The sequence below is a fragment of the Epargyreus clarus genome, unplaced genomic scaffold (assembly GCF_041222505.1).
Source record: "Epargyreus clarus isolate Ecla_fem2 unplaced genomic scaffold, WU_Ecla_fem_2.2 ptg000016l, whole genome shotgun sequence".
NCBI classification, from domain to species: Eukaryota; Metazoa; Arthropoda; class Insecta; order Lepidoptera; family Hesperiidae; genus Epargyreus; species Epargyreus clarus.
The window spans coordinates 4,478,018-4,493,510 of record NW_027332224.1 but is presented as its reverse complement, the minus strand read 5'-3'; the positions used below and the strand labels follow the sequence as shown (position 1 = coordinate 4,493,510).

The 15,493-nt window shown below is 34.1% G+C and overlaps 1 protein-coding gene across 16 annotated transcripts in view; it reads right to left on the bottom strand.

The window, feature by feature from the left end:
* The window catches only part of Hr3 (nuclear hormone receptor 3 ROR-beta), a 165,977-nt gene that overhangs the window by 39,902 nt on the left and 110,582 nt on the right, over positions 1–15,493 (bottom strand). For 2 of the 16 annotated variants that reach the window (XM_073081703.1, XM_073081717.1), the window contains exon 2: positions 1,415–2,111. The exons of 9 other annotated variants lie outside the window; for them this stretch is intronic. In XM_073081703.1, the coding sequence (XP_072937804.1) occupies positions 1,415–1,703 (289 nt within the window). In that variant the 5' untranslated portion in view covers positions 1,704–2,111. Of the gene's footprint in view, positions 1–1,414; positions 3,123–15,493 lie in introns of those variants that run through there. 5 more of the 16 variants (XM_073081706.1, XM_073081709.1, XM_073081705.1 and 2 more) reach the window with 5 other exon arrangements.

Here is a 15,493-nt window from a genome sequence, read left to right as displayed (position 1 = left end):
CACCCTTCAATCCGGAACACAGCAGCGCCTAACACTGTTGTTATTAGGTAGATATAGGTGTAGCGGTGGTGCGGCCGGAGTCGAACCACAAAGGGTTCAAAACTAACATAACGTCTTTATAAACTATAACGAATTCTGCTTTGATATCGCATATCAATCAGTATAAAACAGTCATTACCGTCTAAATAAATACATTGATAAAATATTAGTAAACTAAAGTAGATTTGTTAACGTTTTGTGTTTTATAATGTTTGGACTAAACCTTAGTTCAATACTATTATCATTATGATAATAGTTATGATGTTAAATGGTCACTGACCATTGACAACTATGTTACTGTTTACATCCAAATGGGACAGGACAGCCCTAACCCTTGAGTAAGTCAGAATGCCTTGTGTTCCAGAGTATTGGGTACTATAAAACAGTTACACGAATTCTATAAAAGCAATGTTAAGCGTTGCTGTGTTCTAGTTTGAAGGGTGGGCAGGGACACGAGGCGTTCCAGCTTAGTTTTTAGTCCAATACTGGTTAGCCCAAGGTGAAACTTTAGTCCTATTTGAGGTTAATGACCGATGTCAATGGCCAGTGACCACATCCCATCAAATGGATAACTCATTTGATAAATAAACCACAGACATAAATGAAAAGTATGATAGATATCCATAATTCTGATATAAGACACGAAAACGTTTAAAAATATAACGAACGCCAAAAAATCTTGATCCGAGCATCGAACCCGTGACCTATTAACCAGAGCAGCGAACACATTTGGCAAATACAATTTGCATAAATATGGAAACACAAAAATGGCACAATACATAATTTAATTAGGTTTAATATAAGATTATTAAATAATTGGCTATATAAATTAATAAATAATAGTTATATTAAAAAATAATCGTCAAAAATATATTTGAAAGCTATGGGCTAAAATTAAGAATTTATTCCATAAAAATAAAATTGTAATTTTCACAAAAAGAAAATTCTTATTCTTTTGAAATTTTTAGAAATCGAGTATCAGAAAATAATTTTGTAATAAAAAATACTAACATTAACTAACATACAATTTTAATGAAATTTTATAAATGATATATTTGAAAATTGAAATAAAATCTAAATAATTTTAAGATTTTTAAAAGAATTTTGTAGTTAATTATTTATTTTAAAAATTCATAAAGGCTCTCTTCCAGACATTATAATATTACGTAAAAAATATTTAATAATCAAATAATAATTAAAAATAAATAAAATTAGCATAATAAAAAGGCAATTAAAGGCAAAAAATACGTTCAATTATAATTCGGTAGTATAATTTCTATCTATAGAGAGTCACATGTGAGAGACTCCTTAGGTCACTGACCTTATGACAAGAAAAAAAATATTTTTTGCCCAATTGCAAAAATTAAAAAATTACCTCTGATCGAGTTAGCTGACTTCTTATCCATGAACATCCCTGACACTGAAGATCCGAACATCCCTTCACTAATCCCTGGTGGAGGGGAGGTGCTGTCAGCCACAGACCCTGAGTTCATATCCATCATCTGGTTATGCATCACCCCCTGGACTTCCGTATGGGGTTCCCGTTTCATTTGCATCTGGGGCATCGGGTTCTGATGCAGCATAGTCGAGGCCGAAGAGTGGCCTCCGTGCTGGTCAGGAGGCCACTGAGAGCCGAACAGCTCATGAAATTGATTATTATTCATCGTGGTATTCCTCAAGTGATTTTCGGCCAGTTTATTAAAAATACAAATCCAATTTTCATTTTCTACACCACCAATGGTGTCGAAGTACCGACTTAGTCGTAAGGCAAATCACCATAAAAATTTTTCGAAAAAACCTCTATGGCACTCTAGCTCAACTATGTTGAAAACACTATGTGTTTTTTAACTGATAAATATATTCCGGCCGACCGGCGATGTAAGATTTCTTTTAGCGAAATTGATTTCAGGTATTAACTTTTTGAAGAGTAGCAAATTTTTTGGCATTTTGTCTCCGTGGTTACGTTTTTTATATTCTTTTTCCTCTTAAATAAACATTCTACTAAGGCACTGTATATTGTATTTCCTGATCACTTGTTCCCGTATACTATTTGTGGTCGAAACACAAAAAATCTGTAAAGAGAAAACCAGCGAGAGAATTTGGTTTACGTTGCGTTCACAGATTTTAGCTAACCGAACTGGACAGTTCAATTATCTAAAATCTTTTTAAAATTTAAAATTGTTTTAGCACGTTCGTTTTCACTTCACTATCACGGTCACTGAAAAAGATGCGTTCACCTCATTACTAGGTACGTTATTTGTACTATGGTTTTCACAACTCGCGTCTGGCAATCTTGAGATGTTAGCGCCACGGCGGCCCGAACATGACTGACGCTTCGACGAAACTTGGGCCGGGCTCACGAAAAATTATATTTTTTCATACGGACCGAATAATCGACTTAAGTCTAGTGATAGTTCAGTCGCCCCGTGACGAAAATATCTCCGGCAATTTTGGGGATATACCCGAAATTCTTGCACGGGGCGATAGCTGGTGGTTCCTACCTCCAAAAAGAGGGGGGGGAGTTAGAAAAATAAGTACAGTTTAGTTGTAATTAAGTGACAAATTCGCTGAACGTACCGCGCCTACAAGCGCTATCGATGTGTGCGTTACCGCTGCTGTGTACACATGGGCGGCGCGCGCACACAGCCACACCGGTTCGTTGACCCCGACCCAAACAAAGATTTCGGTGAAATGCTATTGAACCCTAGATCGAATGTTTGGTCGGTTGCATTTTTTTTTGGCGAAACGACTTCGAAAAATTTTGAAAATTTCGATACTTTCCTATTGGTAGGTCAAGATTGTACTAGAGGTCAATGACCCCGGAAAATTGTTATATATTGCAATAAACTTTGCAATACTTGTTAATGAATCACGTTTGATTTTTTCTAGCGTAGGTCAAGTGCGAGCGAACCAGGTCGTTGACCCAGGAAAATGTTTCTATCAATGTTGTGTGGCTCTTTATTTTTCTAAGGACTTAACGAACGTGCTTCATCGCGCGTCAGATACAATTCAGTTACTAGAAAAATAATGATTTAATTAGAAATTGACGTAAAGAATAAAATATAATTTAGAATTAAAATTTTAGAATACAAAATTATTTAAAAGGCAAGGTCAAATTGGATTGAAAAATATAACATCATACTAATTCTATTTATTGTTGATAGGTTTATAGTATGTGGTCAAAGCCAGATACAAATTATAATTGATTGATTTAGTTGAGGATAAATATTAACAAAAATTGGATTCCAACTGAAATAAATTAACAATGTTTTTTTAAATTCCTATTTCAATTTGTGTGTTCAGTTTGTAAAAATCAAAATTATTTATTAAACAACAAATTGTTATTTATCATACTTAAAAACAAGCAATGTGTTTATTTTTTAAGGAACAGTATTCGTATTTATTGTTGTTTTGTTTATATTATACAATCAACGCTGTTTTATATACCTAACCCAACTTATGTAATACTAAAATAATAAACCTCAAAATCTAAATTCAGTGTGTGTCACCTGACCGTAAAACCTAACTTTATTTACGCAATAGTTATTTTTATTACTTCCAAATACGGGTGGTTTGCATTTTTCCCGTTATATATGTATGTGACAATATTAGCAGGTGGTAAAACCCTTCATGGTTCGACCACAGAGGCACCGCCACACCTATTTCTGCCTAATAACAGCAGTGTTAAGCGCTGCTGTGTTTTGGTTTGAAGCGTGTGGCAAATGAAGGACTTACACGAGGTGTCTCAATTTTAGTATATTTTAGTTATCATGGATTGAAACGCATATATGACTGATGTTAAGTACGACTTTGATTAAAGAAGTCCTTAGAACCAATGATTAATGCCCATCGGGTGAACTGCTTATTACTACTAAAATTTGATAATAAAAATCACTACTATCCACCTAATTTTAAATTTACACTACTACCTTTATATATCTACAAACAACCCCTAAACAACATAAATTTCCCAAAATCAAACAACTAAGTTGGAACGCATCATGTACAAGGTAAACACTTTCATATGCCCTAACTTTTTAGTCTCATAACCTAGAACAAAAATAACAGCTCCACATCTAAACTCAGTCTGTCTGTCACCGTGTGACCTAGACAGATATTGCAGGCGGTATTACGAATGCAAGAACGGCAATTAACACGTTTCTATATATAGATAATGCTTTTTGTGGAAATTTTACTTTCTAGTATTAGGTTTTTATCTAAAGTATGTGTTTGTAGTAAATACATTTTAGTTTTATGGGTAATAGAATAATTTATAATAATATATTTGTTGATACAAAAATGAATCAGACTATATAAAATATATTGTACATAATTGACATAACAGATAATATTTGTTAATAGAATTTTAGAAAGATCCAATAAATATGCCTAAATAATTTATAAGAATATAGAATTTTCAATATTATTAAATGTTATACACCCTGTCCAATAAGAGTAGTTTTAATTTTAAATTTTAGAGTAGGAAATTAAAAGTGAAAAAAATAATATTTTATAATTTATAAATTATAATTTAAATTTATATTTTATTAATAATGAATAGTAATTTCTTTTTCTATATTTAAAATTTAAATAGATTATAAAGATAATTTCTGTAAACTGAGCATTAAAATTAGGAAAGAGAATTTAAGAATTACTATTTATTCAGAAACATAATTTTATTGGACATATTTATTGAATTTTACAGAATTCTTTACAAAAATTCGACATCACCTAAAAGAGACTGCGGAAAATCTGTAGAGAGTGACGTAAAAATTTTCCGAATATTTCTGTATCTGGTCAATGAACCGGCGGCGACCTTGTGACGTCACGGCCCTCTCGCTCGCACCAGCTAACGACCTATTGATTCAACGCCACGTGTGGCGTATCATCACGAATTTGTCCCAAGATTGGATGAGACACCATGGTATTGAAATAAACTAAGAAATTTAAATGAAACAAAATATAAAAAAAAATCAACGGGTTGCACGGAAAGTGCCAGTAGAAGTGAAAACTTTCAAAACCTAACCTGAATAATAAAATATAATAAATAAAAAGTGAAACTGACACCCATTGGCATATTTTTCTATGCTGACACCGCATTACATCTTGACTTTTGCTTTGCCGTCTTACGAATTTTCGATCAGGCCACGTGTCCTGAGGTGAGTTTAACATTATTTACCCATCACAAAAAGTGCACAACGCCGCTAAAGAAGTTTTAACTTCAAAAATTCTTATATTAATGGGGAGGTACTACCGTCACATAATTTTCTAAGGTAAAGTTCTGTTTCGGTGATAGTGTTGTCATAGGCGACCATTTATTAACTTCTAAAGGTGATAGAACTCGAATAATTGTGGAATCGAACCCGGTACACCCGTGAAAACTAACCATTAACTCGGAAGGAACAAAAACTAAGCGTTCCATTATAAATATGTCTAACCAGGGATCGAACCCAAAACTTTGACAACCGAGTCAACCACAGAGCCATAGGCACCAAGTTGATGATACAAGGATTGTGCAACGGAGTCAATTCAGGTTATTAACCTTTTGTTTTGTGTATTATGATTGCTGATTCATATTTTGTGAAATGAAAAATTGATGTACGAGTACATACATAACGTACTCAGCTATAGAGCGAGTGACCGAAGTGGCTAAGAATTTTTACTCGACTGTGGAAGGTAATGTATTTTTTGAGCGAATGTATGGCACGTTCTCCAGCCCAAACGACTGGCCGGATTGTAACATGAGGTATATTGGTTTTTTTTATGATATAGGAGTAGCAGACGAGCACGCAGTCCACCTGATGGTAAGAGGCTACTGCCGCCCATGGACATCTGTAATCAACCCCAAATAGGATTAGATATTCCTACCTGAGGTCGGCCACAGATGCGCCGCTACCCTTGAGGACTAAGCTGGAACGCCTCGGAAAAGTCTGTCTCCCTTACCACACCCTTCAAACCGGAACACAGCAGCGCCTAACACTGCTGTTATTAGGTAGAAATAGGTGTGGCTTAGTACTCGTTGGTAGGCTCTATTTGCGATACAAAAATAGCCTCAAAATTCCAACAAAAGCCTTATAACCGGGACAATTTAATGATTTTCCTAGGCCTAAAACTAAACAATAGCATTGTTGCTTTTATACCCTGGAATGATCAATAGCGGGGTAACTGACTCACATCCCGGTCAGACGGCCTGCCCTGGTTACAGATGTAAGGGTGGCAGTCGAACTACAGCGGGTGATAGCGGGTAACGACTATACGACGGAGGTAGCACATCCGTCGATCATGGCAATAAGTTTAACATTTTTTTCGTCTCCAATTGTCAGAGATACAAAAAAAAAAAGAGGTTAGCAATGATTTTATTTGTGTCTCTGATCGAAATTCGACGCGGGTAAAATATCATAGGTGTAGCGAAATAAATGTGCAAGTTGTGGATCGTAATCATCATCAGCATCATCAACCCATTACTGTCCCACTGCTGGGCACGGGTCTCCTCTCTTAATGAGAAAGATTAGGCCATAGTCCACCGCGCTGGCCAAGTGCGTATTGGTAGACTTCACATACCTTTGAGATCTTTTTTTATAAATCTCTAAGGTATGCAGGTTTTCACACGATGTTTTCCTTCACCGTTTTAGCAAGTATTAATTAGTTTCTAATACGCACATAATTTCAAAAAATCAGAGGTAACTGGGAATTATACCTAGGACCCCTCGATCGAGAGGCCGAGTTTCTTAACCACTAGGCTATCACTGCCTTAATATTATGCCTTAGTAGTGGATCGCATAAAATATAATGAGTAAATAGGTCTTGGGTATTGTAAGGTTGGCTACCCTGCTAGAGGGATACGATGTCACAAAGAATGTTTTAATAAAAAAGCCAAATTACATTCATTCTAAAATCATAATTATAAAAATAAGAGAGAACGAGAGATCATTAAATAATTTAAATAATTATAAACATAAGTTGCCATGCTTAAAATTAAATAAGTCATTAATTTCGCATATTCTTCTAAAGTAAAATTGTGGATTATTTTTTGTAAAATAATAAATTTTACGATTTCAAGATAATCCGCTTCCGCTTACAAAATCGCTCGCAATTCAACATGTCCTTACAGACTGTTTTGTTCCATGATGCCTATAGGATTTTTAGCGTTTAGAAAATATAAATCATGTGTTGGATGTTTACACCCCGATTCGAACCCACGTATGTTGGGTGTCAAAAAAGTGGGTCGAACGAAAACACATCTGTTCACTAAGCCTAATGTTAAAATGGAGGAAAATATACATATTAAATAAAATAGATGTTTCATCTTTTTATAATGTAGAAGTAAAAAACGACCATTCAGTCATTTTGATGGTTGGCTATTGCCCAAAGACATCTGTAATCACTCCAGATAAGATTCCTACCTGAGGTCAGCCACGGATACGCCGTTATACCTGAGGACTAAGATAGAATGCCTCGGATAAGTAATCCTTGTGGTTCTACACCACTGCCACATCTATTTCTGCCTAATAACAGCAGTGTTGAACGCTGCTGTGTTTAGGTTTGAAGGGTGTGGTAAAACATACTGTTCCGGCTTAGTCCTTAGGGATAGCGGCGCATCTGTAACCGACATCAGGTAGGAATATAATACTATCTGAGTTTGATTACAAATGTCCATACGGCAGCTTACCATCAGGTGGACTGCATTCTCGTCTGTTACTCCTATATTATAAAAAAGACTATATACCAAAGTTCCATAAATTTTTCCAAAAATCAAAACACTGGCACATAAGAATTTAAAACCTGGCTGTATACATCAAACCCGTTTGTACGGAAGTTTAAAAAGCTGAAATTCGGCAGCTGAAATTCGAATTTCAAATAAGAACGGGTCCAACGAACTATGAACTATGTTTGAACTGATGACCCTATGATATCCTGTCCTGCTCACACATATAGAAAAAGAGGGAGACCTATATATCATGGTAAAGAATTAGTGTAATATGAAAAGAAAATATTTTTTTATGAATATTTCCATCTACCTACATTATTTAATTGGAAACAACGCCATCTATGAGGACGTTGAATAAATTAAGTTTAAGTTTTCGTACTTTGAAGGACACGTTAGGCCCTTCCGGTTGTTATTAGGGTAGTTATTAAACCTTATAGACCTTAAGGGTGGTTTGAAAGCCTAAATACGTATAGATCATTTCTTATAACACAGGAGTGGAAAATGAGTATGCAACCCACCTGATGGTAAGTGTCTACTGTCGCCCATGGACATTTGTAATCAACCCCAGATAAGATTAGAGTTCTATATGAAGTCGGCCACAGATGCGCCGCTACCCCTGAGGACTAAGCTGGAATGCCTCGGAAAAGTATGTCTCCCTTACCACACCCTTCAAACCAGAACACAGCAGCGCTACACTGCTGTTACAAGACAAAATTCATACATACATACATACATACATATATATACATACACACATACAAACACTCAAAAAACATTACTCTCCGCTCTCACAATTAGAAATATTTTCAAAACAAATGGTCTATTGCAAACCTATACCCAACAGTAGCCTTCAAATCCCTTAAGGGGCAACAGTTTCCCCAAATCACTTAGAAGGGCTGTTTCTAATAGATATCGATCGCAGTGGGCAGCAAACAGCAACGAATCGGCAATCGATAGTCTTATCTGTCGGCCAACGCCGGGCATCGAACCCCGAAACGGTTCAATAGCACTGCTCTAGTGTGCCTGTAACACAGTGGGAGCGAAGCGATAAATATATTTTTCGTTCCGATCCGGTAGTAAAGAAAAATATTGTAACTGACAATTTGTGACTCCGTAGGCCTATATAATCTTATATATAAAATTCTCGTATCACTATGTTAGTTACCGTACTCCTCCGAAACGGCTTTTCCGATTTTCACCAAATTTTATATGCATTTTCAGTAGGTCTGAGAATCGGCCACTATCTATTTTTCATACCCCTAAGTGATGAGGATTGTTCACCCTTAACATTTTTTTATTTATATGGCAACACAACGTTTGTTAGGGGTCAGTTAGTTTTTTTTTTATAATATAAGAGTAGCAGACGATCATACAGTCCACCTGATGGTGGCTACTGCCGCCCATGGACATCTATAATCAACCCCAGATAGGATTAGATATTCCTACCTGAGATCGACCACGGATGCGCCGCTACCCCTGATTAAGCTGGAAGACCTCGGAAAAGTATGTCTCCCTTACCACACCCTTCAAACCAAAACACAGCAGCGCTTAACACTGCTGTTATTTCATTTCATTTTTTGTTTATAGGTGATACATACACATTAAAAGATAAATAATTGCAAGTGCAAGTCGAACTCGTACCGGAGGGTTCCCTAGTCCCTACCATAAACATTTATTTAATTTTTAGTAGTTTTTATTATAGCAGCCGTAAATGCCAATCTATCTTGCGGTTAAAACACGAAAAACAGCGGTTTCTTGTATGGGGACCTCCGTTTATTTTGAAGTTTTTTTTTCATACATATTTGGTAAACATTTCAAGGGTATATCTAGGCTTAAAATAGAGTCCTGTGACAGACGGACAGATGGACAGACAGCGGAGGCTTATTAATAGAGTTTCGTTTTTACCCTTTGCTTAGGGAACCCTAAAAATGAACATTAATAATGGAATAGTCAGACTGTTATAGTCCGCGCCAAACTGCTAGTCTGTTTTGATGTTGTTGCGTGCCGGTGTAGCCATACAATTTGCTATGGCGACGCGATTCCTTTCTATGTTCAGAACGGACTAGCAGTTTTACGCGGACTATACCTAATTTTTGATTTTGTAAATACAACGTTTTGTGCAGACCTTTTTCATATTATTATTTTTGACTTAATATTAGATAGCTTGTAACAAAATGTAGCTGTTTATAGCTACAGTTGTGAAGTGGGTAACAACCCTAACAAACCCGTTTGCCTATCCACAATCCGCAAACTAAGATTAACGATATGAATCGCCGTTATACATTCGTTCATATTAAACTATGACATTAGTACTTGTAGTACTCCTATCTATAAGTATATCTATCTATCTACCTATCTTACGTTTGTAACTAAGCGATTTTTGAGGATTTTTTTATTTTTATTTTAAGTGTTATTTAAAAGAATGCTTTCCGCACTCACAGCCCTACTAGATTCCGTATGTCGTGGGTGCCATGGAGACACACAAAGACGAATACACAAACACCCAGACCCGGAACAGGTACCTAAATTCATCGGTTAAATCTCTGTCTAGCCCGGGATCGAACCCAAAACCCTTTGCGCGTGAGGCCGATACGGCGGACGCTCCGTCACGCGGGTCGAAAATCAAAATGGGACCAACAACAAGTAGAAAAAGTAACAATTGCCTTTTATAAAAAAAAAATGATTGTTTAAAAATATTTGAAAAGGAAATATGTTACTCCCACAATTTGATGAATCCAACGACACCTTAAAATCCCTAAAACCTTTGGGCTGTAGGGTGGAAAAAGAATGAGATATACATACATACATTCGAAGAACATTACCCTCCACAGGCGAATAAAAATAATTTTGTTCGGACTTCGATTAAATAAAAATATTAAAATAAATTCAAAAAATGACATACAAACATGCAAATTATATTTTACTATACAGGGTGAATTTTTAAAACGGGCCTTCAGGGCCAAATCCGAAACTATAAGAATGAGCGAAAAATGCTGAAAGGAGTTACGAGACCGATTTTGATAAAAACTAAAACTTTTTCCCTAGCCGGGAATCGAACGAGTTCATTTTGAAAAAAAATGCACCCTCTATATTATTCCACTATCTGATAGTGTTGCTTATAAGGATCAAAATCTGGAAAGTAATGATAAATGACAAACTAAAGGAAAAGCCTCAATTTTAAGAAAATACATATTTTTTCATATTAATTTGGCAGTTAAGTTCCCGCCATTCTATACTTTAAACATTTTTTTTGGCTCAATGTTTCTTATCATTCGAAATGGACGTTTTGTTTCCCAATAATTTTTATTTTTTATGTCCGACTTAGCTAAGGTTATTTTTAGGACCATTAAAATAGATTTACTTGCTATGGGCGGAGTTTCGTTTAATACAGATGTAAAGTTGACAATTTGCGAGAATTACTTTTTAGAGTCAAATCCGAGTGATTACTTAAAAAAGAGATATAGAAAATCATATTTAACGTTGAAACGACGTTGTAAACAACAAACAATAGGAATTTACTATTTAATCAGTTATCTATTTTCATTAAAATATAAATACTAAAAACGGCGGTAACTTATTTGCCAAACTATTACTTTCTCATACTAAGCCGTATGTCATAGTCATAACATCGAATAATTAGTTGATTAACCAACAAATTCTTCAATGGTATGACTTATGTCTGTTTCTAAAGAATTATACATAAATCATTTGTTATGTATAATCCTTAAGGATTAGTATGCCAATGTATGGAAAAATACATATTTTCTTCAAAATTTTCCTTTTCCTTTAATTTGTCACATAACATTACTTTCCAGAATTTGATCCTTATAAGCGACACTATCAGATAGTGGAATAATATAGAGGTGTAATTTTTTTCAAAATGAACTCGTTCGATTCCCGGCTAAGGAAAAAAATATTTTAAAAAACTAATGATGCAGTTTTAGTTTTTATCAAAATCGGCCTCGTAACTCCTTTCAGCATTTTTCGCTAATCCTTATAGTTTCGAATTTGGCCCTGAAGGCCCGTTTTAAAAATTCACCCTGTATATACCAACAGATTATAAGTCAAACGATATATGAAAGTGTTGTTGAAAATCTAAAAGATAAAAGATTAAGATAAGATAGCTGTATCCGTACGAGATATTGTGATATCTTTCAAATTTTAAACAATATTTTTAATTCAACTCAATTTATATCAATCAATATGTATTTCATATAACAATAATGTAAGCTTTAAATGTCTGTACATCGAATATATTTGCAAAAAAAACTGGTAAAAACAAAATTTTAAATTTTATAATATAGAAGTAGCAGACGAGCATGCAGTCCACCTGATGGTAAGCTACTGCCGTTCCCTGTAATCAATCCCAGATAATATTAGATTCCTACCTGAGGTCGGCCACAAATACGCCCTGAGGACAAAGTTGGAACGCCTCGGAAAACTGTCTCCCTTACCACACCCTTCAAACCAGAACACAGCGCTTAACACTGATATTATTAGGCAGAAATAGCTTTTAAGACCACCTAGCAACACTTTACGAATATTGCGTGTTTTCTAGCAATTATACTTTTGTAAAACTAACCGTCTAGTCACGATCTATAGAACTAATGGATGTGAATAATTAATTTGAAGGAACTTCATGGTGAAACTCCGAGGCATCGCCGCCACTTCTGCCTTATAAGAATGGTGCGCTGCTGTGTTCTGGTTTGAAGGGTGTGGTAAAGGAGACAAAGTTATACGAAGCGGACCAACTTTATCCTTAAATTAGCAATGCATATAACTGATCTCACATCAAATCCAATCCTATATAATCCTAGCCAATCCTATTCAATCCTATCCTATCATATCCAATGCCTTTCAATCCTATCCTATCCCATCCAATCACAGATAAACGAATGAAGTGGCGGTAATATTGACGTTCAGAAAATTCTGTTAATATCATGATCGTTTGCTAAAATTAAATAAATTTAATACATTACATATACAAAAATAGCAATTTATAGAAATAGCCGTAAATACAATTGTTAAATAAGGAATAAGAATAAACCTCTCAAACGTAGATTGTATTAGATAGCCAAATCTTTAATTGAAAACACATTAGACATCATTTTATAATTGTATGCTTACTTGTACATTATATTATAATTAGATTAAGTAGATTTTAAGTTCTCATGTAAGTAAATTTATGAATTCTTAATGAGAATTAAGTTTCTTAAACCATAAAACGATATTGAGTTTTAAGGACTTTCTTACATGTTTTGGCCGTTTTTCTCTATAATTAAACATCGTGCGAAGTGCTTGTACATATTATAGTTCAGAAACAATGTAAAGGATCTTCTTAAAATGGAATATTATTCATTTTGATATTCGCTTCACCTAAAAAACACTACATCAAGAATTTCAAACAATGTTTTAACAGATAACAAAACAAAAGGTATATAAATAACGTATTATAAATAAATGATTACTTAAAGGATAAAAATATGTAGTCAGATATATCTCAAGAAGTTAATAATAGGCTCAATTTATTATTGTTAGATATTTTTGGGGAAATGTTATATTTATAGGAGTAATCAGTTATTTGTTTCGCTGCTTCTTTTTCATGAAGAAATTACAACGGAGAGATTAAAAATTACATTCAATAATGATAAAAGTTTAAGTTCTTTGAATAGAAATGAAGAGATGGTAGGCTACTAAAATTAAAATTAAAAAAGAATGTACATACTTTGAATAAAAATATTTTAATGTATTGTTTTTAGGGTAAAAATTTTAAATTATTTTACAGTTCCTTTCTATGTATTCATGAAATGAGTACTACTTAAACATTTTGCTAAGCAATTTTTTAAACCATGAATAAAGCGCTGAAAAGACAAAATGAAGACGCCATTTTGTTTTGTTGAATTTATAATGTACTGAGCGCCACTTGCGCTTAAAATATCAATCTAACCAGACCTCATATTAAACCCTGCCGTTGAGGCTTTGGCTCATGTCAAAAAAAGATCATACATAATTATAAATACTCGAAAAAGCTAACCCTCCTTTTAGCGGGTAAGAAAATACTTTGAACAAAAGAAATAAAATTGTGTAAAATTATTTATTGCACAATTTTCCCCTTCGGAAAATTCCATAACCTACCAACTAAAATTCCAACTAGCAACCCTACTTAAGTTAAAAAAACAATTAGTCACCTGCGCATACCTATTAAGCTTATGTTTGTGCGTGTGCGTTGTACTTGTGTGCGTATAGTGTGATAGTGTGATGTGTTCGTGTGCTGGTGTGCGTGCGTTCAGCGAACCCAGCCAGCAGTGGGGCAGCCGTTGACCCACCACGTGGGTTGTTATCGCTTCCCGGTGCCATTTTTGTTGTTTAGCGCGCTTTAGCGGGACGGCAGAGGCTTACACGACACACAGCCTTTATATTGTCTCTGGTTTCGGCTGGATGGAATTTGTCTTTTTTTTAAACTTCCAGTACCAATGTAAATTACAAATTGCGTCTTATTTTTATTTTTAATGCTATTTTATGAAATACTCATTAAATTTCTTTAAAAATATAAAATAAATGAATTATATTTTAAACAGATAGGTAATATTCAAATATCTATATTAACATACTAGGTAGGTATATAAACATAATAAAAAAACATTAATGGAGTAACGAACTTTATAAAATTACAAATTACTTTATTAACATATAAATTGAATAATAATTGCGTAATAAAACGATTTTATAATTATTGTTAAATATTCAAATCATTAAAACTTAAGGAGCTCACTTATTATTATTTCTTATAGTGCATTTACTTTTTTTATTACTAGAATATTTTTAAATTGTAATTTAAAATTAATTTACCTTTCTAATCTAAATTCTATTATTGAAATAGAAACACGCACATTAAAAAGATGCGCCTTATTTTCTTTGTTGTCTTTTGATAACGTCGAAACCATTTTCAGTTTGTCTTTTCTTTTAAAATTACAATGGAAGTTGAAAGTTAAAGGCGATTATTTTATTGAATCATAAAAAGTAACACGAAAATCATGTTTAAACAGATTGTTGTTTTGGTGCGCACTTCCGCCATCTTTAAGTGAATGATTTCTTTTGTTGGTCGGTAACTGGTTAGGGCTTGAACTTATCCTTATAATGCCTAATAAAAAGCAGGCAGACCGTCATATATCAGTGAGAAATGGTGGGATCAATGATAAATTGGATTTAAAATCTCTTAGAAAAAAGTTTTCAAAGAATATTTAAAATGCCAAGGCAAATTATAAAATAAATAATTACTTAAATATTAAAAAGCATTAGTTTTAAGTTGTTTTATTAGCTTATTTATTCGTAAATTCTATATTATGTTTACGACAAAGATTATTATGAAGTTTATTGCACCGTTTTCCTCTCTATACGTTAAAGCAATTCTTTAAGTTCAATTACAAATATTTTGACTTTATTAATTACAGCTTCTTAAGCTAGGATTCGAATCCCTTTCCGTAGCTCTAATTTTTTAATTACTTGTATTACAAAATAATTAGCACTTGCTTACTACATACTTAAGAGGTCTGCGAAATTCTCAAAGGTGTGCGAAGTCTAGCACGAAAAACAACAGTATGAATTATCGTGTAAACCTCTTATTTTCAAGGAAACCCATGCCCAGCAGTGGGACAGTAAAATTTGATGACCTGCTATGACCATATATACCATCAGGTAGCCGGTCATTAGTTACAATACAAGCTGACTAAGATATTACTCATGCCT